This window comes from Chroicocephalus ridibundus, chromosome 1 (genome assembly GCF_963924245.1).
Source record: "Chroicocephalus ridibundus chromosome 1, bChrRid1.1, whole genome shotgun sequence".
Lineage (NCBI taxonomy): Eukaryota > Metazoa > Chordata > Aves > Charadriiformes > Laridae > Chroicocephalus > Chroicocephalus ridibundus.
Window position 1 is genome coordinate 153779697 of NC_086284.1, and position 24009 is coordinate 153803705.

The following is a 24009-nucleotide window of genomic DNA, read 5'->3' on the forward strand; positions in this document are numbered from 1 at the left end:
GCTCAGGACAGGCTGTGCCCCCTAAGAAAAGAGAGAAATAGACAGAAAGGAGTAAAGGCAGGTTTTTTCAAGGTCCTCAAATCCATAGAGGCCCCTAGAAGATGACCAGGAGAAACATCATATAAAGGGCTCTGCTGGGTCTTTCATCTCAAATTCCAAGTACCTGATACCATCAAACCCCATCCTATGTCTACTGCACTCTCACCTAGGAGCCCTGGTAAGCTCCAGACCTTGACACAACCAGAGGAACAAATCTAGAGGTGGCAAGCACCCTTCTCCTTTCCCCGCTCCCTGAGGTCTGAGACAAGGAGACTCCGCTCCCTCTTACCGTCAGGCCACTGTGGGGACATGCCACAGTGCAGCCTCATGACCATGGGTGCAAAGGCCATCTTGCCTTCCACGCAGTGCTTCCGGATTGAATCAATGACTCCAGCTGGGAAGTGGATGTGGAGGTCACACAGGAAAATGATGCTGTGCGGGTCCTGGAACCAACAACACCAGTTGGGAAAAACATAGGCTGATTTTAAGTAAGTCTTTCTTGAAGGGGAAGAAGACAAGAGATATGGGAGTGAATTAAAGAGCCATTTGTTGCTAGATCAGAAATTGAGGTCCTAGGGGCTGCCAAAACAGCCATTGACTGGCTGTTCTATGATGGGTGTGAAATACTATAGCTATGACCTGGCACAGCCAGTGTCATAAAGCTGCTACTGCTGATATCAACAGCCATGATACTACTATCCTGTCTGATAGCCCCAGCAGGTGGGCCAAGAAGCAAATGAACCACAGGCTTTGTGGAGTAAGGGAAGAGTTGCTTACTCTAAAGGGACAGGAAACACATCTATGTTTGATCTGGTTTTCTAGGCTATTTCCTTCCCTAAAACCCAGTGTGTTCAGTATGAATGGCAAGAGGTAGCACCGGACGCATACTAGAAACCTTCCTGTCGACCCCACAGCCCCCAGGCTTACCGTCACGAGGTCTATCCCCGCCTGCAGCCCAGCAGAACGCTCGAAATTCCCCGTCAGCTTCAAGTACTGATAGCTGTGGGTCAGACGGGAAAGAGAAGATCAGTGCATGCACACTGGCAAGTGCTACGCTGTGGGCATCACACTGTGGAGCCGCCCCTTGCTGCCGTGCACCCTCGTAAGAAGGAGGAAAGTCTTTGCTGTACCACTGTACAAGCTCAGTGCTGCTCTAGGGCCCAGTGTGCCCTGAGGGTCTTCTCACTTGAGGACAGGGCACTCCCAAGTGCAAGCCTTTTCAGCTCTAGTCCAGCTGTATCCTAGGACTAGATGTCTTATTGGGAACCCTTGGCACATAAAGGAAAGGATCAGCCAAGGCTGGTTCAGGTCAGAGTAGGGTTAGCCAGAGAGCTATTCCAGCAAGTGGAGTCCCCGGAGGTCTCCACACACTCTGTTCCATTTCTCACAGCTTTCTTGTCTTCTCTGTCCTCCCCCTGCCCCATCACCGGGAGACTTGCTTTCTGTCCTCTCTTTCAAACTTGAACAAAAGCCAGGAGAAAAGAGATGCATCTGGATGGATGACTACAATAGGTATTGCCTTACAGTTTTATAACACGATTATATGCGGTATGCATGCATGTACATTTTAACAGCAATATATGCACGTATATGTGCAAGGTATGGATGGATGTCATCTTTGGGTTTCCAGCTGCAGGATGCTGTGGCTGGTCAACACACAGCGACTGGCAGATGTGCTGTCTTTGCCAGCATATGCATGTAAGCAGTTTTTTGTGACCAAGCAGTACTCTCACCTGTGCAAGCTAGACCTTTTCAGAGCCTTCTCTACATCCATATCATCGCTGCTGTAGTCCGTGATGATGATGTTGAAGTATGGATCCTTAGTGAGTCGGAACAGCTCTTCCATGTCAGAGATGAACTGCAGCACCCAACGTGCCTGGTTTTTCACTGGTTGTATTGCAAAAGGGAGAGAATCCAAGCAAAACTGATTTCAAAGAATGGCGTGGCTTCTCAACAGGCAAGGCTTCTTGCCTCCTCTCAAACCCTGCTAATCTTGCAGGGATGCTGAAACAGGCTCAGGCTGAAAACCTGGACCAAAGAGCCAATGAGTGTGGGTTCTTTCCCAGAGTGTGGCAGGAGTTTTCTCCAAGCTTATGAGCCACAGGAGTTTGGGTCCTGTCATATTTCTGAGGGGGTTTAACTTGGACAGAACAGAAATTGGAAGTGATCCAAATAAGACGGTTGAGGCTGGCCCAGACCCACTGTTCAGGACTGCCCTCACGGGAACCACCCTCCGTGCCATCCCACGATGTCCCGGGGAGCCAGGTCCCCCTTACCTGGCACCACAAAGTGAATCATGGCCCGGTGGTTCCAGGAAAAGCCCTGGGGCCAACACAGCTCTGGCTCATTCGCCACAGCCATCAGGTGCCGCCGGCGACCCCATGCCAGGTTCCTCATCTTCCTCTCCTCCTCCTCACCGCCACCAACGCCCTGCCAGCCTCGCGCAAAGATGTACTCAGAGAAGCGGATGAGCCGCTGTCCCTGCTCCAGCAGCTCCAGCTCCAGCAGGTAGCGGCTGCCCCGCATGCGGTCCTGGCGTTTCTCCACATTCACGATACGCTGCAGCTGAAACCGCCTGCAGAAGATATGGCTGGGGTGGGCATGGCCCCTGCACACCAGCCCCTCTCCCACCTCCATCCTGTTCAGCTCTGCCAGGCTCTTCCCTCCTGCCTAGGACAAACCTTTTTGTCCCCAGCTTCCCCCCGCTTTGCTGCACCGCTTCCAAGGTCCCATGGGAAGGTTTAGCACCTGTTTCCTAAATCCACAAGCATGTGGGATTAGATCTGGGATTCCAGCCAAAAGAAAATAGTTGGCAAGGGAAATGAAATAAAGGTGACACAAAAAATAACATATGTGTCTGAATGATTGTAGTGCTGGTAATAGTGAGTGTATTCAACACCTCCTACAACGAACTTGGCACAAGGAGTATGTTTGGGCTAGTGAAATTGGCTGATGACAGCTTATCCGCCAATAACATGGAGCAGGACCAAGCAATCATGCAGTAAAAACTGGGGTGAGCTGTAGGTTCAGAATGGTCAAAACAGGATGAAATGCCAGGTCATGTCCTTTCAGGTCATAACAAGAATTTCTGCTGTAAAACAGACACTCATCAGATAAAAATGCTGAAAAAAGCTTGCGTGCACTTATCAATCACACTGTGACTGTGACTTGATGTGGCCCTGAAAAAACAAAAGAGATCTTAAGATGTAGTGTGAGAGTTACTTCCAGCAGGGACTGGGAACTAGTAGCATCCATTCTATAAAACAGCCAGGATACTGGTCACTTACATACAGGAAAATTACGGAAATAAAGGCTAACTCAACAGAAGGGTCATGAGTTGGACTGTATAGCTTATAGAGGCTCAGAGGAGGTAAGTCTGCCATAAAGGCAATCAAGATGGTAAGTCTTGAGAAGAAAAAGAACCATATCAAGATCATGTGAAAACAGAGTACCAGCAAAACCTGATCTCCAGTGGGTCACCAAACAAGCGAGGAGCAGAAACACCTTCCCAAATCAGTACTAGGGCCATGAAATCTAGCTAGTTTTATGATGGAGGTGCACACATTCAGATGACAGTGTAGGGTACTTGGTTGTCTCTGAGGTCAGTGTACTGATCCACGTTATCTGACAGGTCCCTTCTGGTCCTATGTCCTAAGTGATTCATAAGGTGAGATGTGGCAGGCATCAAACCACGAGCACAAGGAGATCCAGTCCTACATCATATCAGCAGTTTCTTAATCTTCAGCTGATAAAATGCTCCTATGTGCTCCCAATATCCACACTGTGCAAGGAGGAAGCCAGCAAAAGGTCTGTGACGCCAGCTGGACAGAAACCTCCAATCTTTCAAGCTTACTGCCACCACCTGTTAGAGGGCGATATTCAGCCCCTAGGCATGGTCTGGTGTCCAACAATTCCCATTTCTCAGCCAAAAGAGGTATGTAAAGCCTGAGTTTTTACACAGATTCCTTGCCTGAAGTCTTATTTCTCACATCTATTTTACCCCCTGATTCCCACTAGCTCCTCACACGACAGGTATTCCCTGTGTAGTGTGGTACACCAGCTCTGGGACACTGCCCCTTGGTTTTTACACTGTGCCTTACCCTTTACTCCTCTGGTTGAGCTTCTTCAGGAAGACACGTGTGACTTCCAGAGCCTCCCTTTCTCTTAGCAGCAAGTTTCCTGACGTGTTGCATTTCAGGTCAATCCAGTCTGTGCGCAGCATATGGAAGTCCAGGTTGCTCGCGCTGAAGGTCTGCTCCCAGTTCACCGCCTGGTCGAACACTGGTACGTAATCAAAATCATCCTCATCTTCTTCCTCTAGCTCCCCATCCACCTCTTCCTCTTCTGCTGCCACAGGTCCAGACTTGTCCTTCACAGGAGATACCACCTGTGCCTCTCCCTCACCCATGTCCCCACCATTGGCTGCCTTATGCTCAGCAATGTAGGTCTCCACTTGATTCAGCCACTGCGACAGCCCAGGCTGCTGGCTGGGGCTGGCAGCGCTCACAGCACGTCTGCCGGCTTTGCTGGAGACTCGGCCTCCTTTCCTGGCTGGCACGGTGCCTGCTGGCTGCAGCTCATCTTTAGTGGTGCTGAGGTCTCCTTGTGGTCTCAACCCTTTGGGAATTGTGACCCTTGAGTTCCTGGGGCCGCCGAGACGCTGCTGCCTTTGAGACATGGTCCTAGAAGGAGGGTTCGCCTTTTTGACAGGCGCTTTCCCCTGGATGGCCCTGGCGTGCTGCAGAGGGCTCCTGGATTTGTCTTTGATGCCAGCTTTTAAACGGGGTCTCTTTGTTATTGGGTTCCCCTCTAGGCCAGCCTGGATGAGGCTTTGGTTGGCAGAGGCCAGCATGGCTGATTTGACACCAGACCTCTTCGTCCTTCTCCTCTGTAGCCCTTCTCCTATGTCACCACCCGTCACTGAGAGGAGCCGACGACGCTCCCGGAGGGAATATTCCTCCTGAACTTTGTCGCTACCCACCACTCTGCTGGGAACATTGCCTGCTGGTTCTGCCCTCCCCGTGCCGGGGCGCTTGGGCGGGCTCGTAGTCTCTGCGTCCTGCTCCGCGTACTGCAGGTCATCCAGGTTCCCCTCCTGGGAGCCTGCAGGAGTAATCGCAGTTACACCTCTGGCATCCTCCCGCTGCCTTCCCTGTCCTGATCCAGGCACCCACCCTACCAGGGGGAGCTACTTCTCGCTGCATCTCAGCATTGTCTCTCCTGCTTAGAGGGACAGGGATGCTCTCACACACAGGAGCTCCTCAGGACCTACTAGCCAGCATTGCCAAAGGCCGTGAAGGGGTCTGCCTTTGCCTTTAGCTGTCTCTCTGGCCACAGCTTTGCAGGGCAGGTGCAAGCATCGGCTGCCACGCTGCACACCTTTGGCTCTGTCACTTCTGCCCACATTTTTGCTGGAATTGCACCTCAGCTAAGCTGCGGGCCCGAGAGGCAATTGTCACGTTGTCCACTACAGCCCACTGTTTAGTGACCTCCCAGCCTGTCCTTACGAGAAGTAAAAGTGGCTGCAAAAATCTCCCAGCCACAGCAATCTGGCAGAGAAGGACTGTGACCTCCTTGGTACAGAAAGTCAACAGCTTCTTGCAGCTGGTGCTCTAGAAGATCACACACAAAAGTGACCGACAAAAGCATCCTCTGGGCTGACATTAGGGCCCCTACCTGGCTGCTCTGTCTTTTCTCCAGAGTCCAGGCTCTTCTCTGGCTGATCCATTGTCATGTACTTGTAGAATCCAAATCTGCAGAGGGAAGGGCAAAACACAAGTTTGATGAGTTACTTTGCCCTCTCCAAATAAATTATGGCCACTGCTTCAGAGGTAATGGTCCATTACTCTGATTTCATCTACCCAGCATCTCTACATCCTCCTTTCCCAGCAAGTCATAGGCTATCATCATCTTTATCTTTTAAATCTTTGGGCAATCAGACCTTACTCTGAACTGCCAAAGACATCAGCTTTCCTTGCTTATCATCCCAATCTCTCAGACATTTTTTCATAAGCAGAGGAGGAAATCCCAATACCCTGAAACACTTCTTTAGCCTCCCTTAAGCTGCTCCTTAAAGCTCACTAATGATTTAGTGCTCACAAATGCAAGTCATCATGCTGCAAAAGCGGCTCAGGCAGGTAATTGCAATGACCTCCCTCTCTCTTCTCTCATACCACCATCCATGCGCTGTCCTCATGTGTCTGCGCTTCAAGATTTTGAGAGGGATTTCCAGGATCGTGTCCCTCCATGTGTGCTTGACGCCAAGCAAAATGGACCCCCAGTGCCCAAATCCTATCACAATACAAATGAATTGTCAAAGCAATAAACCTGAGTGGCACCTTCCAGCCCATGGCAGCCACCTTCTCCATCCTTCACTATGAACCCCAGTCCCAGGAGTTCCCTCCCAAACCTACAATATGATCTGTTGTTCCAGCCCTCAAAATAGTCCTGTAGGGAGGAAGAAGGTGCTGAGCACAGGGAGGCCACCATCAATTATCTCACTGGAAAACTGACTCTCTTTATCCTGCAAAAAAAAGTCCTCCTGAATGGAGGGGGGTCCTCACACAAGGGTGTCTGCCTTTGGCATGCGAACGGCAGGATCCCTCGCAGGGCCGCAGCTGGGAGCCAGACTCCAGTGCAGACGAATGACATGCATTTCTTCCCCCGGAGAGATGCCTGGTGGTAGGCACAGTTTGGCTTTCACAGCGACAGCCATCAGGAGGCTCCAGCTGTTGGCAGGCAAAGTTTGCTGGAAATACACTCCCTGATGTAGTGGAACAAACACGCTCTGACCCAGCTACTGGGTTAATAGAGCAAGAAAAGGAGCGGCAGTTTCCCCTTGAGACCTAAATTTATTTTCACTTAAAGGGAGCATAAGTTATCAAAAGAAACCATAAATGCTTTAATGTTTTGCAAGGCTTAGGGGATCTTTAAGAATGAAGAGAGTCCTAGAGAAATGAGTATGAAATTCCACTCCAGTTCTAGCCTTCAAACCATCTCCTCCCTCCCTGCTAGTAAACCCACATTTGCAGCATCCTACCTTTCCAAGTAATAAGGGTTTTCCTGATAGAAGCATTTGTTGTCTTTCTCCATGTGGCTCAGGCGGCTGTAATCATTTGGGTAAACAAAGGACAAATGAACCTGGGAAGAAGGGAGGAAAATAAAGTAAAACCCCTATAAATGCCAGATATCAGCCACAAGGTGACCCAGACATGGTTGCAGGATGACCAGCCCTTTTGAGAGGGAGCAGGGGTTGCTTACTATTTGCCTCTCCAAGGCACCTGGTAGCAGGCTGTGAGAATAGAAAACAGAAGGAAGAGTGACGGGAAATGTGCACGGATATGTCTTTTTCTCTCTCTCTCTCTCAGCATCTGTCTGTCCGTCTCCGTACCTGTGTGTTTAAGTCCTACAACAAAGCAAGAACTAGCTGGGAGAGAGGTGGGCAAGTCCTCCTGAAGAGATGCAAGGGATCGCAGAAGCCCAGAAAGCGTGTGGGGGAGACCTTCAGGCAAGGCTGAGGGAGCCGGGGTCACCCAGGATGCAAGTCCCCTGGAGAGCGTAGGCTTGTACTAGCATCCAGGGAAGGCAAACTGTGCTGGTGACCTGTCCCCAGCAGACCTCAGAGTCTGCTCTGCTATGCAGGGGATTAATCCCTGATACGTTGCGTGACCCGCAAATGTGAGCTCCCTCTCAAGACCAGTTTTAAGCTTGTTAGGGGCTTTAGTAGTCCACACAGACTACAGTTCACCCCATGGACAATAAAATCCTCGGTGACTGTGAGGCTCCAGGTGAAGGCAAGCGCAGCTCTTGAGGTTTGAGGGGCTCTGTAAGACACACAAGCTTGTAGCCCAGTGAGGCCCATAAGCAGTGGCTAGCACTTGGTGTTGACCTTTTACATGTACTAGGATGCAGAGACCTGACCAGCAGATGGTCAAATCTGCCTAGGAACTTCAGATCGATGAAGAGGCCCCCATGGTTAATGGGGTCTCCCTCCTTCCTCCTTGTGTTCCCCTGGGCAAGTACCTGCTTGAGGATTAAAACTTACAAACTGGAGTCCCTGGTAGCGCTGCAGAGGAAATCCATTCACCAGGTAGCTGGGCTTGTACGGGCAGTCTGGCAAGGCTCGGCGCACACGAGACTTGCTGAGCAGGGGCACTGAGAAGAAGAAACACAGAGGCAAGCGTTGCTGGTGGAGCCCTGCTGTAACCGATGCGCCAGCTTAGCTACTTCTGTGCCTGGTTTCTATTTATCCATGTGAAATAGTAACAGATACATAAAGCAAACTATCTTCCACAGCTCATCTCTTTACGTTGCTCTACAGCACTTACACTAAAATATTACACCTGGGGATGTCGTGTGAGCTGGATGCCAAGAGGAGGAGCCGGGTTTAGTTTGTGCTTTGTCTCCTACAGTGACTGATATTGTATACTGCCCCTCTCCTCTGCACTGGGGAGCAAAAAAGCGTGGCCTTTGATAACGGTGGCGTAGGAGGGCAATTTTTCTCGGCTGTGCTACTGCACGTGCTGTGACAGGCTGCAGCTCCCTCCTCGAGTGCTTTGCAAGTCTTACCTTTGTAAAGAGTGTCCCGGGGGTCAGGCTTCAACATGTCAGCTGGGTGCGCCTTGCTGCCTGCGCTGTCAGCAGGCCGGCTCGTGTGACTGGCCAATGTCTGCGGGATATGCCCAACCTCATCCATCTTTAAAAGTGTCTCATCTAGAAACCAGAGAGAGAACGCAAGGGGGAGGAAGGGCTAATTCATCCCTTGTCCCCAAAAATGCCCTTCCCCAGTGTCAGCCTTTTCCAAACAGCATTATTAGCATTAAATTCATTTTAAAAGGAGATAGACAAGATGAAAAGGAGGAGAAACTTGAGGAGCAGAGCTTTCGCCTGTGCTAGAAAAGGAGGAAAAGGGGTGAGTCCTTCAGTGGCTGAGGAGGACGATGCTTCAGCAGGAGAATGGAGGCCAGGAGCAATGGGAAGCTTAAATTCAAGACTGGCTATTGGTTACATTTTTTCTTGGGTGCTGCTGCCCAAGGACTTCATGTCTCCATGGATCTTACTCTGAGATGAGGAGAACTGAATAAATATCCAGGAGGGAAAGGCAACATGCTGCCAAGGGCACTGGGATTACTCTCAGCAACTTTTGGGTACTAAACAACATGGGAACCCATAAGGAAAGGGATGACATGTGATACAACCAGAGGCTGACATGGCAGAAGGAAACACAGTATGGGCAGAAGATACCAGATAAAGATGAGACTGTAGCACCGTGCCCAGCCACAAAGGGATCTTTTGGGATTTGAGTCTTCCTTTCTACAGGGAATTAATAAGAAGACAAGAGCAGAAGGAAAAAGGATGGAGACAGAAGACTAATGGAAAGCCTAGTCCTGGCCAAATGGCAGGTTTCAGAAAACACAGCAGCAGGTTGCGATCCAAGATACAGCAAACAGATGTCTCGATTACATCAGGGAGTATTCCATGGGCAAAAGTGTTGGCAAGACAAAAAGCCCAGAGATATTGTAAGGCAACAGTGGTAGATATGGAAAGGGGGAAGCTGGCAGCAGAAAGCAATACTGACAAAGCTAGATAAGGGTAAACAGGACTAAGGAGCTCCTTAACTGATAAAGGAGTCAGTTGATGTGCTAAGATGGGTTTATAAAACAGGAGGAAATGGGCTGATGTGCTTGCTGCGATCCAGCGGCAACTTGAAGAGACTTGAGACTGATACAGAAGAAAGCAGCATCCCCCAGTATCACTAGTGTATCCCATTGTGTCCACCGCACAGATTGAAATCTCCTGGAAGTAACACAGTGGCCCCTTCTCCCTGGTCATGTCCAGCTGCCAGCGCACCCCCACAGCTCCCATGTTATGGGCCTCACGTTCCCCTGAGTTCTCTGCAGGCAACCTCCATCCCGTGTTACTCTCACATCTGGAACAGTTCTCACGCTTGCAGCCTCTCCGCTCTGCCCTTCCTCACTGCCTCTAGATTTCCCTGAAATAATGTTCCAATCCTACTTCCAATTCTCTTATATTTAATAATGAGCCCAGAGATCTCTCTCCTGACCTGTCTCCACTTCTTTTTTTTTTGTAATGATCTGTACGCATGGTATTTGCCTGCCTAGACTATGATTCATGGTGAAACTCCACTGATATGTTTGGGAAGAATGGGGAGATGCTCAGGGAAATCTGTGGTGAGGATACTTACTAGCATAAAGAGAGAGGTATTGGGAGTCAATGACTTTGAACTTCGCTTCTGGGTCATTCAGCCTCCACTGGAACAGAGAAACACATTAAAATGAAGTGCTTATGGAGTTAATCAAGCCTGAACAAAAGGAACAGGCACAAGATGTTTTTTCACCAGATGGGCTCGCAGCTTCCTCTTTCTCCTTACTATGACCGAGTTTATCTAGCAGCAAAAGACTGGGAATGAGCTGAGATCCCCCAGGACACATCCAAAGCAGGAAAGGACAAAGTGCTGCAACAGAGACTGGAGAGGGCAGAACTATCCCAAGCAAGCAGAGGAAAGAGCCCTGACATGTGGCCAGGACAATCCCACAAAGAAGTAGGTAAGAGCTCTGGAAGGGATTAGATACCCATGCAAAGAGGAACTGGGGGCTGGGAAAGGAGGGAAATCATTAACAAATATCATTCCTGAGCACTACGGGGATGCATATACAGCACGGCCATTTGCACAGACTCACTGCTACTTCCACATGGTCTGTTCCTCTGTCATCCTGCTTGTGCAGCACCTCAAAATAGTACCTGCCTGCAGCTGACAACCTGTGAAGAAAAACGTGTCTGTCACCAAAAGCATTAAGGAACATTTCTTCGCTTGTCAGCAGACAATGAGTGGAGAGAAACCCCACCCATGAAACAACCTAATTCTCAGCTTGAGCAGGGTTAGGACTGCCAAGAAAATCCAGATGCTGACAGCGAGATAGGTAGCTTCCCTTGTGCACCTGGAGCACTCCAGACCCTTCTCAGTTAAATTCTGAATAACTCCCTTTCAGTCTTGCCTGCTGGGTTTTGGCCTCTGTGAATCCTGGCCAGTTCCAAGGCAGGAAGCTCGGGATACAGTTCATATAGAGGAGTCTGGATCTGCTGGTGGCTGCTTCCTCCAGGGAAGAAAAAGTCAGTGTTGCATTCCTGCAGTAAATCAGCAAAGCAACTGGCACAGGTACGGATGTGTCACTTCAGCTTTGGCGATATCCCAGACTAATCCCTTTCTCTATATTGCTAAATTCTTCAGAACAAGCCTGGGTTCCTTTTCCTTGTCCTTGTGATTTCCTGGCCATGTGCAAAGATGGCTGGGAGAGAGGGGCCCTGCTCACTCACCTCACCATCTTTGACTGCTGGCTGTGAAATTTCCCAAACTCCCCTGGCGCGGTCCACTCCTTCCCTGTCTGTGAAGAGACAGAAAATGCTCTAGTTAAGATGAGTTTCTTCCCTGGTTACTGCGCTGGGAGTGATGAAGCGGGAAAATTGAGCTACTCCTCCTGGTAAGTTGTCTGTGAGATCCACGACCTGTGAACAGATTTAAGTCCCTTAATCATGAACGTGGGGCTCCCAACAGCACCACCAACATGTAGCTGGTTTAAGGTATGTCGTACCCATCTGGCATCTGTGGTGTTGTCTGTAGTTGGGCAGGAAAAGAAACTTGGGTAATCCAAGGAAGTATGTGAGACAGGAAGGTCCCCATCCCCACAGAAACATTAAAGCCTTGATGGAAGAAGCCATGCAGCATGCACTGTACCTTGCCTACACTGGCCAGCAGCTGGAGACCAGAGGTCTTTTCATCTGGACTCAGCCAGAACTCAGCATTGTCATCCGCAGCAATGGCAAACTGAAACTCCCCTGTCGAGAGATGGAGGGAATAAGTAGGACTCTGGGGTAAGGGCTTGCGTACAAAACGGATTCTGCTCCTCTAAAACGCTGTCTTCACCCTTTTTCCTGGTGAGACTATACCTTCCCTTTTGATATTACCACCGCCACCCCTTTGACCTTCTCTGAATTCTCTAGCTCTGCTGTGATTGAAAACAAAACTTTACAGATGCAACTATCCCTCCCGCACTGGCTTCACCTGACATCTACCTTGGAAAGCTTAGAAGTCGATGCAAAGTCTCCCTGCCTCCCCTTTTGTTTCCAGAGCAAATTTTTGTGTGAGAAGCTGCGTTTGGATGAAGGAACGTGCACATGGAGCCATGAAGGGAGACAGAGGTGCTTGAGTCTCTCTGTTCTGGCTGGGGTTACAGAGATGGCAGTTGAGGGCCAGGGGACCAGAAAACGTGGGTGAGTGCTAGCAGGCTGCTCCAGGCAAAAGCATGCAGCTGGGCGATACAGATGTCAGCTGCTGTCAGATGGCATTCATGCACCCAGGGAGCAGCAGGAACATAAATGATGTCATGTACGGTCCTGCGCATGCGAGGGAGAGAGGAAAAGCTGGGGGATTGCTCATGCCCACGTACACGCCATGGGGCTGCGCATTCATGACAGCATTGTTTTTTATCTAGCACTTCCCATCTGTTTTCTTCTGTGCTTTTCATTTCCACCCTACAGGGGAGGCAGATGTGTTTTACCCATGCCAAGGCCACAGCCCGTCACGCACAGCTAGCTGGGCCAGCAAGGGACCTGGCGTTGGCCTTGCTGGGGTGAAGGTACCAGTGTCCATTATCAGGAGGGGAGGGAGGGGCAGGTGAGAAGAGACACGAGTGGTGGCACAGCAGCCTCAGAGCCCTCACCGTCAGTGAAAGGATGCAGGTAGCCAAATATCCGGAGACCATAATTGGTCCATTTTGGGGACACAGCCAGCTTCTTCAGTGTAGTTCGTGTCTGAAGTAGATGAAGAAAAAAAAAAAACCAATAAAAATAATTAGATGTGACAGGAACAAGGGGGAACGCAAAAATCCTGGGACAGGTTGGTAGAGGGAAGTATGAGGTTTCCTCTAGGAGGAGATGTCTGGAAAAGGCAGAGGGAAAGAGGGGGCGAGGTGAGAGACAAACTGGGGCAAGTGCTACTGAGGAGGGGAGAGCTGCATGGGGGATGCCGGTGGGATGGTGGGGACAGGACGTGGCGTTCCCTAGCCACTTGAAGGGACAGCACCACATACAGGGCTCATTCACCCCTTGTCCGAGACCTGGCAGAGCAGCAGGGGTAAAATGAGCCTCCCCCATGCAGCAGAAGAGCTGCTACCGTGGAACCCTTGTGAAAGCTTCCTACTCCCTCAGCAGGAGGACAGAGGAGGTGATGGAGAGGGATGGGGACAGGATGTGAAGGGAGCAGGGGCGATACAGCTGGGAAGCAGAGATGGGAAGTGTGGGACAGAGGGTGTTGCGGTCTTACTCACATGGGGGAAGAGGGGGAAGTGGAGGTTTTTCCTGAGCTGCTCAGTGGAGCTGCCGCACCAGTCCTCGAACACGTGCAGATTGGCCTGGCCCTGGAACTGGGGGGCAGAAGTGGGACACCATGAATTGTTGTGTCCCTCCCCTGCGTCCCTCCCCTGTTCTGCCAACCTTGGTCATGGCCCCGGGACTGGAGCACTTGTGACAGCAAAGGAAGATGCCGCTGCTGTGACAGGCTGGTCTGCAGGAGACATGGCTCCAAACCCCTGTTTCTCATCTGCTGAGAGTTTGGGGTTGGCACAGGTGACAATCTGAATGGCACTAGGGAACTGTGACATCTCAGTTAAGTGACCAGGGTTCACTTCATTTTGCTCCATCAAGGAGGTGTTTAACCAGAGAGCTGTGCTCTGAGGTCATGGTGTGGGACACCTTGTAGGGTGGCAAATAGCACCCCCCATGACCAAGCAAAGAGAGTGTAGGGTCTTATGCCCTCCAAGGTGGTGTTCTGGACTCCCTCACCATTTAGGGCTATTTTCCTAACCCGAGGAAGAGAGAACACCCTAGGGAGCGGTGATGGCAGATGACCTTCTCAAAGCATGTCTGCAAGGTAAAGCTCATGGAGGACAGTGGGGACAGGGAGATGGGGGCTCAGCAGGGTGGAGAGCAGCAGTGCAAGCAGGTCAGTGGGCAGCATGGCCTCTGCATGCCTGCAGAGGCACAGAAATGCCAGGGGAAGCCAGGGTTCCCTCCTGGACAGCATGGGTGTCCAGGTACGGGTGGGTGTTCCCGCTACCCAGCCAGCCCTGCCAGGAGAGGCTGTCAGTGCCCAGTGGAGACCTGGAGCACAGCTTTCCTGGGAAAAACTTGCTGACCGCCGTGGGATTTCAGCGATACGCTCCTCAAGGCACAGCCTTTGTTTTTGTCAGAGCCATTTAGAAGGGAGGACCGAGCTCTTTGCCTGCAACCAGTGGAGCTGGATGCTGAAACCCTCCTTGCAGGACCAGCATCCAACAGCAGAGAATAAATAAGCTGGAGATTGTAGAAGTTACCTTAGATGGGGAAACACTGAAGAAAGGAATAGGTTGCATTGGGACTGGGGAGGTTTTGCCGCGGCTGTCTTGCCTATATAAGGGCTGTGCGAGCAGGGCTGGGGAAACTGCTGGAACAGCACCCAAACGTCTACAGATGGCAGCAAATTCTTAGTTTTCGCTGGGGAGTCTCTAGCAGGGCTGAAGCAGCACCGTGAAGGAGGGCCCAACCCCTCTGTGCGCTCCTGGCAGAGAAACTGCTTCACAGAGTTAGTTAATCTTCCCAGGATAGCGGGTTGGGGTTTCGTTTTGTAATAAACCATGGCTTGAAGGAAGGACGCAGAGCAGACTTGGCCTGGCACCAGCTCATGCAGTAATGCTCCTTGCGAGCTGTGGGCTTTAGTCATGCACGTGAAAACCATCTCTGTGTGCCAGGCAAAACACATTCACAACCACTGCTGTTCTTGAGTGGTCTCTCGTCAGCCCTCTCTCACTAGTGTCTGCACTGCCAGGACTTGACTGATGTCTGCAAGCCCATGTTGTCCCCGGCTACCACCTCCTCTTCTTTCCTCCTCTGCGGACATCCCTCAGCCTGGATTCTGCCCATCAGGCAAGAGGAAAAGCAGTGAGACAAAGTGGATGTAATTCCCCAGAGTGGTGCTGCACAAAATCAGAGAGGAACTATGCAGAGGGCTCAGGGTGATGGATGCAGCCAAGAGAAACCTGGGACTCTGTAAGGTCTTGCAGTACACATAAATCACGGCAAGTGTGACAAACACTGAATTGGAATGTAATTGCCGGGCAGTCCCATGCCCCTTGGCCAAACCCAGGTTCACACTCAAGGGTCTTACACTACTTTTCTCAGTCAAATCAAATAATGACAATTGCTGTTTCTTGTGGAACATGAACTGAGGTGAACAGGCTGGGCTCCCACAGCGAGTCACTGCCAGAAACGGAGTCTTACGGCAGTCTGCTGCTATCCAGTGATGCTGGTTTTTCTTCTTAGAGAGCTGCTCGCACTCTGCAGATAGCAGGCTCAGATCTCTACCAAAATGTAGCACAACACTCCCACACTGTGGAGAGGCTGGTGCTGCAGTCCCCTCCTGGCAAAGACAGACCCAGGGAATGCTCTGGGGGCTCAGGACTGCAACAGAGCTGGGCTGGCTTTGGCATGGGGTAGCCCAAATGCCAAACCAGATCTCTATGAGGGAAGTCCAAAAAGAGTGGCTAGACTTGCTCAGATGTTTGCAGAGGAAACCTGGACCACTCCCATTCTAATGCTATACTTCACTGTAGAGTTTGGCAGTATTAGGGAGAGAATCATAGAACCACAGAATCTGTTGGGTTGAAAGGGACCTGTAAAGGTCATCTAGTCCAACCACCCTGCAGTAAGCAGGGACACCTTTAACTAGATCAGATTGCTCAGAGCCTCATCAAGCCTGCCCAAGAGAGGGCAGCCTAGTAAAAAATCAGGCAGACACCACCATACTAGATGCTCCATCAATGCTCTAAGAGATGGTCCCTGAGATTTCTAGCCTGACACTCCTGTCTCCAAAGTCTTTACAAAGCCACCTGAGAGGAGATTCTAGAAGGAGGTAATGAGATTGCTTCACTTTCCTGCACTCACAGCTATTAGAAATAATTAACTGGTAAATAATAAGCATTTCTTGCATGTGGTTTCAGAGTCTTTTCTAAAGCAACACATTTTCTCCTGCACTACAGCAGCGTAAGTTACTCTCTGCTTCCTCTGAAAGGGAAAAGAAGAACATTATTGACAGATAAGTGCTGGCTGCCCAAAGCGCTACTCTGGGACTGAAAACTGAGCTGGGCTTTAATTTTAGGTCCCCACAAGTCATCAGAGCAGCAGCTGTTTTGAAACCCTATCACCTCCGTCCCTCCAATTCAACTCATGGCTGCCCATTGCAGGCAGCTGAGAAATTCCTCTGTTTGCTATTTGGGCCTCCTCTGGAACATGCAGTAAAAATCCCCTGCTTGGGGCTTTTGCAGATTGTAGCGATAGATAAACGGCACCATCGTTCACAACTCATGCACACAGCTCCTGAGAAATCTTGATGGACTTTCTAAAACATGGCTACTGCATTTGACTTCCCAGCTTGGAGCTACCTGGCCCTGATTTTCAAAGGGCTGGAAATTTAGGACCCAGTAAGCAACAAGCTAAGTTCCCCTTCTCCCCTTAAAAACACCTGCTTTGAGAATTTTGGATAGACTGATTTGGCCAGAACCAGGAATAGAAGCCAAGAGTCTGGGCTTTCAGTGGGAGCTGGTATTACGTGGTCTGAGCCTTCCCATTTAGAGGGCTCCTACTGGCCCTCGGCTTCCTCCCCATTCCAACCCCACCTCCCAGTTGCTTATCTCCAGCCTGCTGAAATAGCAGCATTGCAAGAACTCAGCTCGGATCCAAAACGGGCACAGGTCATGCACTAAGGACACAGTCAGCATGGCGCGAGCACGAGCTGCTCTTCCCCAAGGAGGTCTGGGCAGGCTGGTACCCTCCTGAGCGCAACACCACGGACACAAAGTGACAGCGCTGCCGAGGGAAGGGAGAGCCAAACCTTAACAAGAGCAGGGAGGTGAGAGCTGGGACGGGCTCTTGCTTCAGTGCTGATGCAGCAGCCTCTGCGGCTTCAGGCTCCGAGCCCCAGCGCCGACCCTTCCCCCCGTGCGTGTTGAATTAACACCCGCCTGCAGCCCTGGTTTTGGATTAAGTGACTTTGGTATTTCCGCTTCCTTCTAGTGAGGAATTTTAGATTATCAGCCCCTCCTAGGAAAACACGTTGTAAAGGAGGATCAGGCGCACAGAGAGCACAGACCTCTCTCCCGCGCCCAAACCCCATCATGTCAAAACCACCCAGGGGGGTGGCACTAAACACCCAGCGGTGCCTCCCGAGCAAGGAGGCCCAAGGAAGAAAGGCAAAGCAGCAGCAGAGGCCGGGGCAAGCAGCAAAGCCGGGAGGATTGCAGCAGTGGAGACATGACCTGCTGCGCTGGAACTGGAGCAGGATGGAGAAAAGAGGTCTTTCCTAATTTAATCCCCGGTGGCTTTGGCATCACGGAGGCAAATCAGCTGCGTAGCTGCGTGCAGCGCAGCGCCCGGGGATGATAAACAGGGCACAGAGAGGGACTGAGCCAGGGAAGAAAGGCGACATTGTGCTGCCAACTGGAAACTCCTGAGTTCATAAGACTCTTCTGTCTCCGCAGCGCGGCCGCGGCCCCTCCTCCTGCCTGGCCCAGCTCCCCTGACTGAGTGACATTCAGCAGCCAGCAGCTGGGCTTCGCTGCAAGCTCTGCCGTGCTGGGCACTTGTGGGAATCCATCAAGACAAGTGAGCGACAAAGCCCCCCTGTCCCACCGAGCCTTGACACTTGATGGGCACGAGCGGCCAGGAAGGGACGTGAGCAGGGACAGAGCGAGCAGCCATAGCTTTGTCTTGTAGTCCTCTAAGGAAAGGATGCTTCCTCTTGGGGTGGGTTCGGTAGCAGGAGGATGCCCTAGCACAACGCTCTGGTTTCGCGCAGCACCTACGCAGGCGCTGCCTGCAAGGGTCTGTGCTCCCGGACATCCCTCACACCTCCTTCCAGCAAGGAGGAAGTCCTGAAGCTGCGCAGACATGAAGAGGGGGGACGCGTTTTAAATGCCACGCAGCGTTGCCCAGACCTTTCTCCTCTCAGAGCCAAACTGAGGGGTTTGCGGAGGTAAATGAGAACAATCAGGCTAACCAGGCGCATTTCTGAAAATCCTCCCCCCGTACCTACGTCAGTGCCAAACGATGACACTCACGGTCCCACAGCGCAGGTTTGCCCTGGTGATCGCCGGGAACCTTGCTGAATCAATGAAACAAAACGCCCCACTTCTCTCCAGCCTGAGGAGGCAGTGGGTGATGCTGGGAGCTGGAAGACTTTGCCCTGGTGCCTGGAAGGGACAGTGGTGGTAGGGATCATCTACACAGGCACCTTGAAGAACCCAGGAGTGAGGCTGAACCCTGCTTTGCCCCATACGCATGGTATAACTTCATTAGGGATTTCCTACAGGCACACTTTCCCACCACATTATCCAAGGCTGAAGACTGAAACCGCCGACTTCATCTCCTGATGAAGGAGGAAAATTGAAACCTGTCCTTTTTTGGCCATGCTGGCTGCCAGCTCACCCTGCAACCCTGTTAATTATTTATGTTTGTCAGGTATATAACTCTCTATTCAAACAAAGCCCAGCTCTCTGACCTGTGAGAGGCAACCTGCCGCCCCTCACCCCAGGAATGAGGCTGCAATTAAGTTCTTAGAGATGCTGTGGGGAGGGCACAATGGGATCATAGACCCTGGGTAATTAATTTGGGCAGGGTTACAGAAAAACTTAATCCTCAGGCCAGGAGAAATTTCAGCCAGTGGTTAACAGGACAGCAAACAGCTCTATACAGAGCTGTGCCCGTGGATCCCTCTCCATCTCCTGCAGCTAGTACTGGTGAACCGCTGGCCTCTGTTTGCAGTCAGGGTGGCTCTGCTGTCCCTCTGGGTACAGACAGTGCCGCAGCAAAGGAAACTTTGCTTTATAGAGACAAAGAGAAAACTGGTGAAGGAGGCAGGTGCTTCACAGAGAGCAGGGCCGATGGGGCAGAAAAGCAGGGAGTCTGAGTAGGGCAAGGCCATCCAAACCAGCTCCCCAGTCTGGTATCCGTACAGCCTGGGACTCAAAAGTCTTCTCAGAGTGCATCTGCCGCACATCACCTAACACAGGGCATAGCCAGGGACTTGGGTACCCACAAACTCCCAACGCAGCCCGTCTTGAGGCAACAGCCCTGCTACCTGGCAGAGTTCTCCTCCCCAACAGGGAGCAGTGCAGGACAAGGCAGGAGGCACGCAGCACCCTTCCAGGTGTGGGGCCATCTGGCACCGCACACCTCAACTCCTACCCCTTCCCCTTGGCCAGAACACCTCTCCACTCACTCGCCCCTTGACAGCATCACACCAGGGTGGCAGGTTTGCAGGCTGGTGGGTGCCTTGCCCAGAACTGGGGCACACAAGGGCATGAAGGTGCCCCACCAGCCAAGCAGAGGGCTTTGCAGATCAGTCCTGTGCTAAAGACGTACCTTCTCCCAAGCCACAGTGCGTACCCCCCGGTTGCATTTCTAACCTAGTAAAGGCTCATAGAATCACAGAATGGTTTGGGTTGGAAGGGACCTTAAAGATCATCTTGTTCCAATCCCCCTGCCATGGGCAGGGACCTTCCACTAGACCGGATTGCTCAAAGCCCCATCCAGCCTGGCTTTGAACACTTCTAGGGATGGCCCTCAACAACTTCCCTGGGCTCATTGCACACCACAGCTGTCAGGTTTCAAAACTAACATGCTTTTGAGAAATCACCAAGGAGGGGATCAGAGACATCAGGCAAAACCTCAGAGAAGCTGAGGGATGCCAGGCAGAACCTGTATCACCTGGTGCCGTGGGAGAGGGGAGCAGTAAATGCTCTGTGTTGTCCCTGTGAGCAGCAGCAGTCCTAGCCCCGACACCCCGCTGGTCCCTCGCCCGCAGCTGCTCACCCAGGAGGCAGCCCTGCCTGCCCGCTGCCTGCAAGGCCCTGTGGCCGGAGGAAGCCCCCAGGCTCCAGCTGGGACTGGCACTTGCCAGAGCCGATGCAGCAGAACAGATCAATGGGCTGGTCTGGTTCTGGGCACTGTGAAACAGCCAGCACCAGGAAAGCTTTAGCTCATGCTGCAGGGACCTAAAATGCTCAGTGCGATGGCTGGAGGGAGGCACTTTCCTTCTGCCGGCCATTGATCATCTCCTGCCCTGAGCACAGGGAGAGCAGCCTGCTCCCTCCCCAGTGAAGCCGCAGAGGCCCTTCTAATTTGTGCAGGTCTCTAATCACCTAGAGGAATTTTAGCAAGCTGACTCCATTAGCTAAATGCCCCCTGGCTGGTGGCCCTCTCATTATCAGCAGGCTACATTGCTCCCTTATCTGAAAAGGAATGGTGAGATAAGGGAACAGGGGAGGAAAGAATAAACGAGGCATGAAGGAAACAAAAGGGAATGTTTACCCCAGTCTTCAGGGGTCACCAGAGAAGGTCTCTGTTCATCAGAAGTGTCACTGAAGTGGAGAAATCTCTAGGTATGACACAAAGGGGTTTGATGGCAAGCAAATGCCAGAGCATTTGCAGAGTGTGACACTTCTGCATGCCACGGTTGTGTATTTGCTTGTTGAATGCTTGGCTCTATGCAGTCCCAGCCCTGAATAAACTTCACCTTTCAGGAAGGTAGCAGGCTTCAGGGAATTATGGGTGGGTGCTTGGTGCCTTGATGGCTGGTGGACACCACAAATTATCAGGAATCTGGACACTCTTGTCTTTCCAGATGATTACTCAGGTCTGTAAGTGCCATTAAGCCAGGAAAGGGTGATAGGGAATGAACTTCTAGTGAAGCAAGAGAATTTCCAGGCAGAGGTCCCTACCGTCTGTTATCACCGCACAGGTCTCTAGCTACAGCAGTCTAATCAAAAACGATGAAGGAAGGCACCCACCTCTGGCATCCATGGGACAGGGTTGTCCACAGCTGCATAATTCGATTTATTCCTCCCACCTCTTTGCAGCTCTTGGTTCTGAAATACAAGTAGAGAAAAAGTCCAAATAACCTGACAAATGACCCAGCACTGGCACTTACACAAGAGGGCTCAAACCTGGTCACAAGAACATGTGAGAAAGAAAGCACGTTCCCAAGCTCCCTTTCCAAAGGACAGGCCAGCTTTCATGGCCATAGTGGGGTGAAAATGCTCCCTGGATTTACTGACAGCAAATCTCCATCGTGAGCTACTGAAGGGAAAGGACACGAGCACTTTATAACTGTCTGCTAGCACAGAGTTAAAACTTAGGTCATTCTCCCTTTTTATTTTTTCCTATCCTTGTTTCAAAAAGGTCCACGCAATAGTTCTTCCAACATTTCCTTCAGGCAACAGTACCGAGATGTGCTTCAATAGAGACCTACAGGCTCCCTCCTTAGTGCTACCTTCCTGTGCCACATACCCAGCCAGCTTCAGCCCGCTGCTGCGGCTTAGTATACCTAAAATAACTTAATTGAGTACAGTGAAATCATTGTACATCCACATTGCTGTGAGTCAGCTTGCATTTTGCCCTGTGGCATGCTCTCTTTCCTGCGTGAAGAGAGAACTGTCTCTTGGGGCCAGCATCAGAAAGGACGGTCTGCCCTTTGAAATGTTCAGAAGACATTCCAAGCCTCCTCACCTGGTGTCCCAGCTTCTGTGGATAGTAAAAGTGAAGGCTTGGGTCCCCACCTGGGACATTGGTGTCTGCCAGAGCCTTAGCCAGCTCCCTCCAGCTTTCGTATCCTGCGCAGAGAAAACAGAAAGAGATGTCAGAGTACAGGCTAAAAAAAGAAGCTGCAGCAGTTACCAGAACAAACTGGTCCTTTACAGGGCTGAGAGACCTCTAACACTCTGGAACGGTCCAGCAGAGACCAGGAGCTGTTTACGTTACTCAAAGTTGGCACACTGACACAGAGAAAGAAATTGGCTTTGTCTTCCTTAAAAGCTCTTCCCTCCTCCTTATTAATTTGTTATATTAAAGATTCATCATAGTTCTAAAATACATGTCAGAGATTCCATTAATCACCACAGTACTGGGAACCTCTTTGGGGATCCCCCAGATAATCTCGTTGGTCAAACTAAAGAACATCAATTTTTTTTAATTAGCAATTCCAAACAAAAATAAGTAAGACAATAACCAGATTACTAACTAGTTTAACCATCAAAAGAACATTATCCTGAATATGCACCTATTTGCACAATAAAAGCTTTCAATCTTCTTTTCTTGAAGGAAATTACAGCAAAGAATGCATCTGATGGGACATTCAGCTGTAATGCCTAAAATATTAGCAGTGGTGCGGTTGAGGATGTTGCTATTTAAGTAAAGTCAGCTTCCAGGCTCAAAGCGACTTCATTTGACACCCCCATCCCTCCCAGCCTGCTCGATCCACGAGCCAGGATCAATTTTGGTTTCCTTCTATGGCTCCGTTGGCCTCCCGGGCTTAGAAGGGACAAAGACGAGCAGACGCAGCATAACCTTGTGGCTATCCATAACTGCCGTCCGCATCACTAACAAGACAGCGCTGGTGAGCAGAGCTCACGCCTCCCAGCAGTGTTACGGTGGCTCACACTATGCGGTTTTCAGATCTGCTAAACATTTTGGGATTGAGTCAGCAACTAACCAAGCTGCCAGCAGCTCAGCGCTGTGCCCACGCTGCATGATAGCTTAATTGTGAAGAGAGCGATTGCCAAAACCCCCGCAAGCACTTGCTTCTCCCAGGCTGGTGGCAGACCAGCTTAACATCCACGGGAGCAGAGCCAGACTCTCTGCCCATTTTCTTTAACAACGGAAATCATCCCCAAAGCTCTAGGAGGTCCCAAGGAGTTGGCTGCCTTGGTATAAAAAGGGAACCATCCTGCCAGCTTCAAGTCCGAGCACTGAGACGAATGGTCTGAGCCCTCTGCACTGCTCCTGCAGCCAGAACGGGCAGCGACATGCTCTGCGGGGGCAGCACAGCCCACTGCTTGGGAAACCTCTACTGTTTTGGGGCCAGCATACCCATCTTCACCCTACCCGCCCATCTTCACCCCTTCACCCTGCCCACCCAGCCCAGCAGCAAAGGAGACTCACTGTGGCATAAGTAGGAGCGTGCTCCATCAGTTTGCTTTGGTCGGGGTATTTATAAGCCAAGTGACTCAGATCAGCTCCAAAACATCTCTGAGCTACGTAGAGGCCAAGGTGAATCCAAAACAACCCCAGGAACTAGAATTCACCAACGACCCTTGGAGAGATCCCTGCCCCTGTCCGTGCTAAGCTCTTGTCCTCTACTGCACCTACAAACAGGGTTGCAAAACTCTGTGTCTACTTGGTTCTGAATATGGGTGCTGCGGGGTCTGGCAGAGGTGAGTAGAAGGCAAAGATGTTGAAGCTGCCTCCTATGACGTGGTGAAAAAAAAAAAGGACAATTAATGAAAAGAAAGCGCAAGAGATGTGGAAAATGTGAAAGTAAGTAGTTGGAAATGCAACTGAGAGATAAGACTCAGAGGCAACTAGAGTGTTTTGTTTTCTTGACATGAGTGTTGGCTTCAATGTGTGGGTTTCATTCAGGCCCTGTTAGATGCTGAACAGCCACAAACTTCTGGTCTAGGTCTTCCCACCCCTGGATTCTGATCTGAAGCTACAGGTTTAAGTCTATGACTAAAAATATCGACATTTACCTTCTGCAGAAGATTTTTCAGACACTCTGGGTGAGTAATCTACTGATTAATGCAGCTAAGCACATCTCGCGCTTCAGGGACTGTGTCTTCACATAAAATAATGTATTACTGGTGAGCTTCCGCCTCATTCAGAGCAACGAGGCAGGAGCCACGGTTCCTGAGTGTCCTGCAGCAGGACGCACGGCCCCACTCGCAATGGGACTTTGTTATTTGCATGAAATTCATCACTCACTGCTTCAAGGGCTCATTGTACTAGTGGGAGAGGGGAGCACACTTTTTCAGAGGAGAGACCCAGAAGAGTGTGACTGGCTAAATTAGAGAGAAACCTAGTAAAACAGGA

At 50.9% G+C, this 24009-nt stretch overlaps 1 protein-coding gene across 1 annotated transcript in view; it reads right to left on the reverse strand.

The window, feature by feature from the left end:
* B4GALNT3 (beta-1,4-N-acetyl-galactosaminyltransferase 3) overlaps window positions 1–24009 on the reverse strand; it is a 67564-nt gene that overhangs the window by 4654 nt on the left and 38901 nt on the right. Inside the window, exons 2-18 of the mRNA XM_063318792.1 lie at window positions 21652–21755; window positions 20934–21011; window positions 13383–13478; window positions 12777–12867; window positions 11792–11892; window positions 11374–11441; window positions 10740–10818; window positions 10244–10310; window positions 8608–8751; window positions 8084–8193; window positions 7079–7179; window positions 5716–5792; window positions 4140–5142; window positions 2316–2614; window positions 1773–1926; window positions 967–1039; window positions 329–482 (exon numbers count right to left, since the gene is read on the reverse strand). Coding sequence (XP_063174862.1) covers window positions 329–482; window positions 967–1039; window positions 1773–1926; window positions 2316–2614; window positions 4140–5142; window positions 5716–5792; window positions 7079–7179; window positions 8084–8193; window positions 8608–8751; window positions 10244–10310; window positions 10740–10818; window positions 11374–11441; window positions 11792–11892; window positions 12777–12867; window positions 13383–13478; window positions 20934–21011; window positions 21652–21755 — 2799 coding nt within the window. The remainder of the gene's footprint in view (window positions 1–328; window positions 483–966; window positions 1040–1772; window positions 1927–2315; window positions 2615–4139; window positions 5143–5715; window positions 5793–7078; window positions 7180–8083; window positions 8194–8607; window positions 8752–10243; window positions 10311–10739; window positions 10819–11373; window positions 11442–11791; window positions 11893–12776; window positions 12868–13382; window positions 13479–20933; window positions 21012–21651; window positions 21756–24009) is intronic.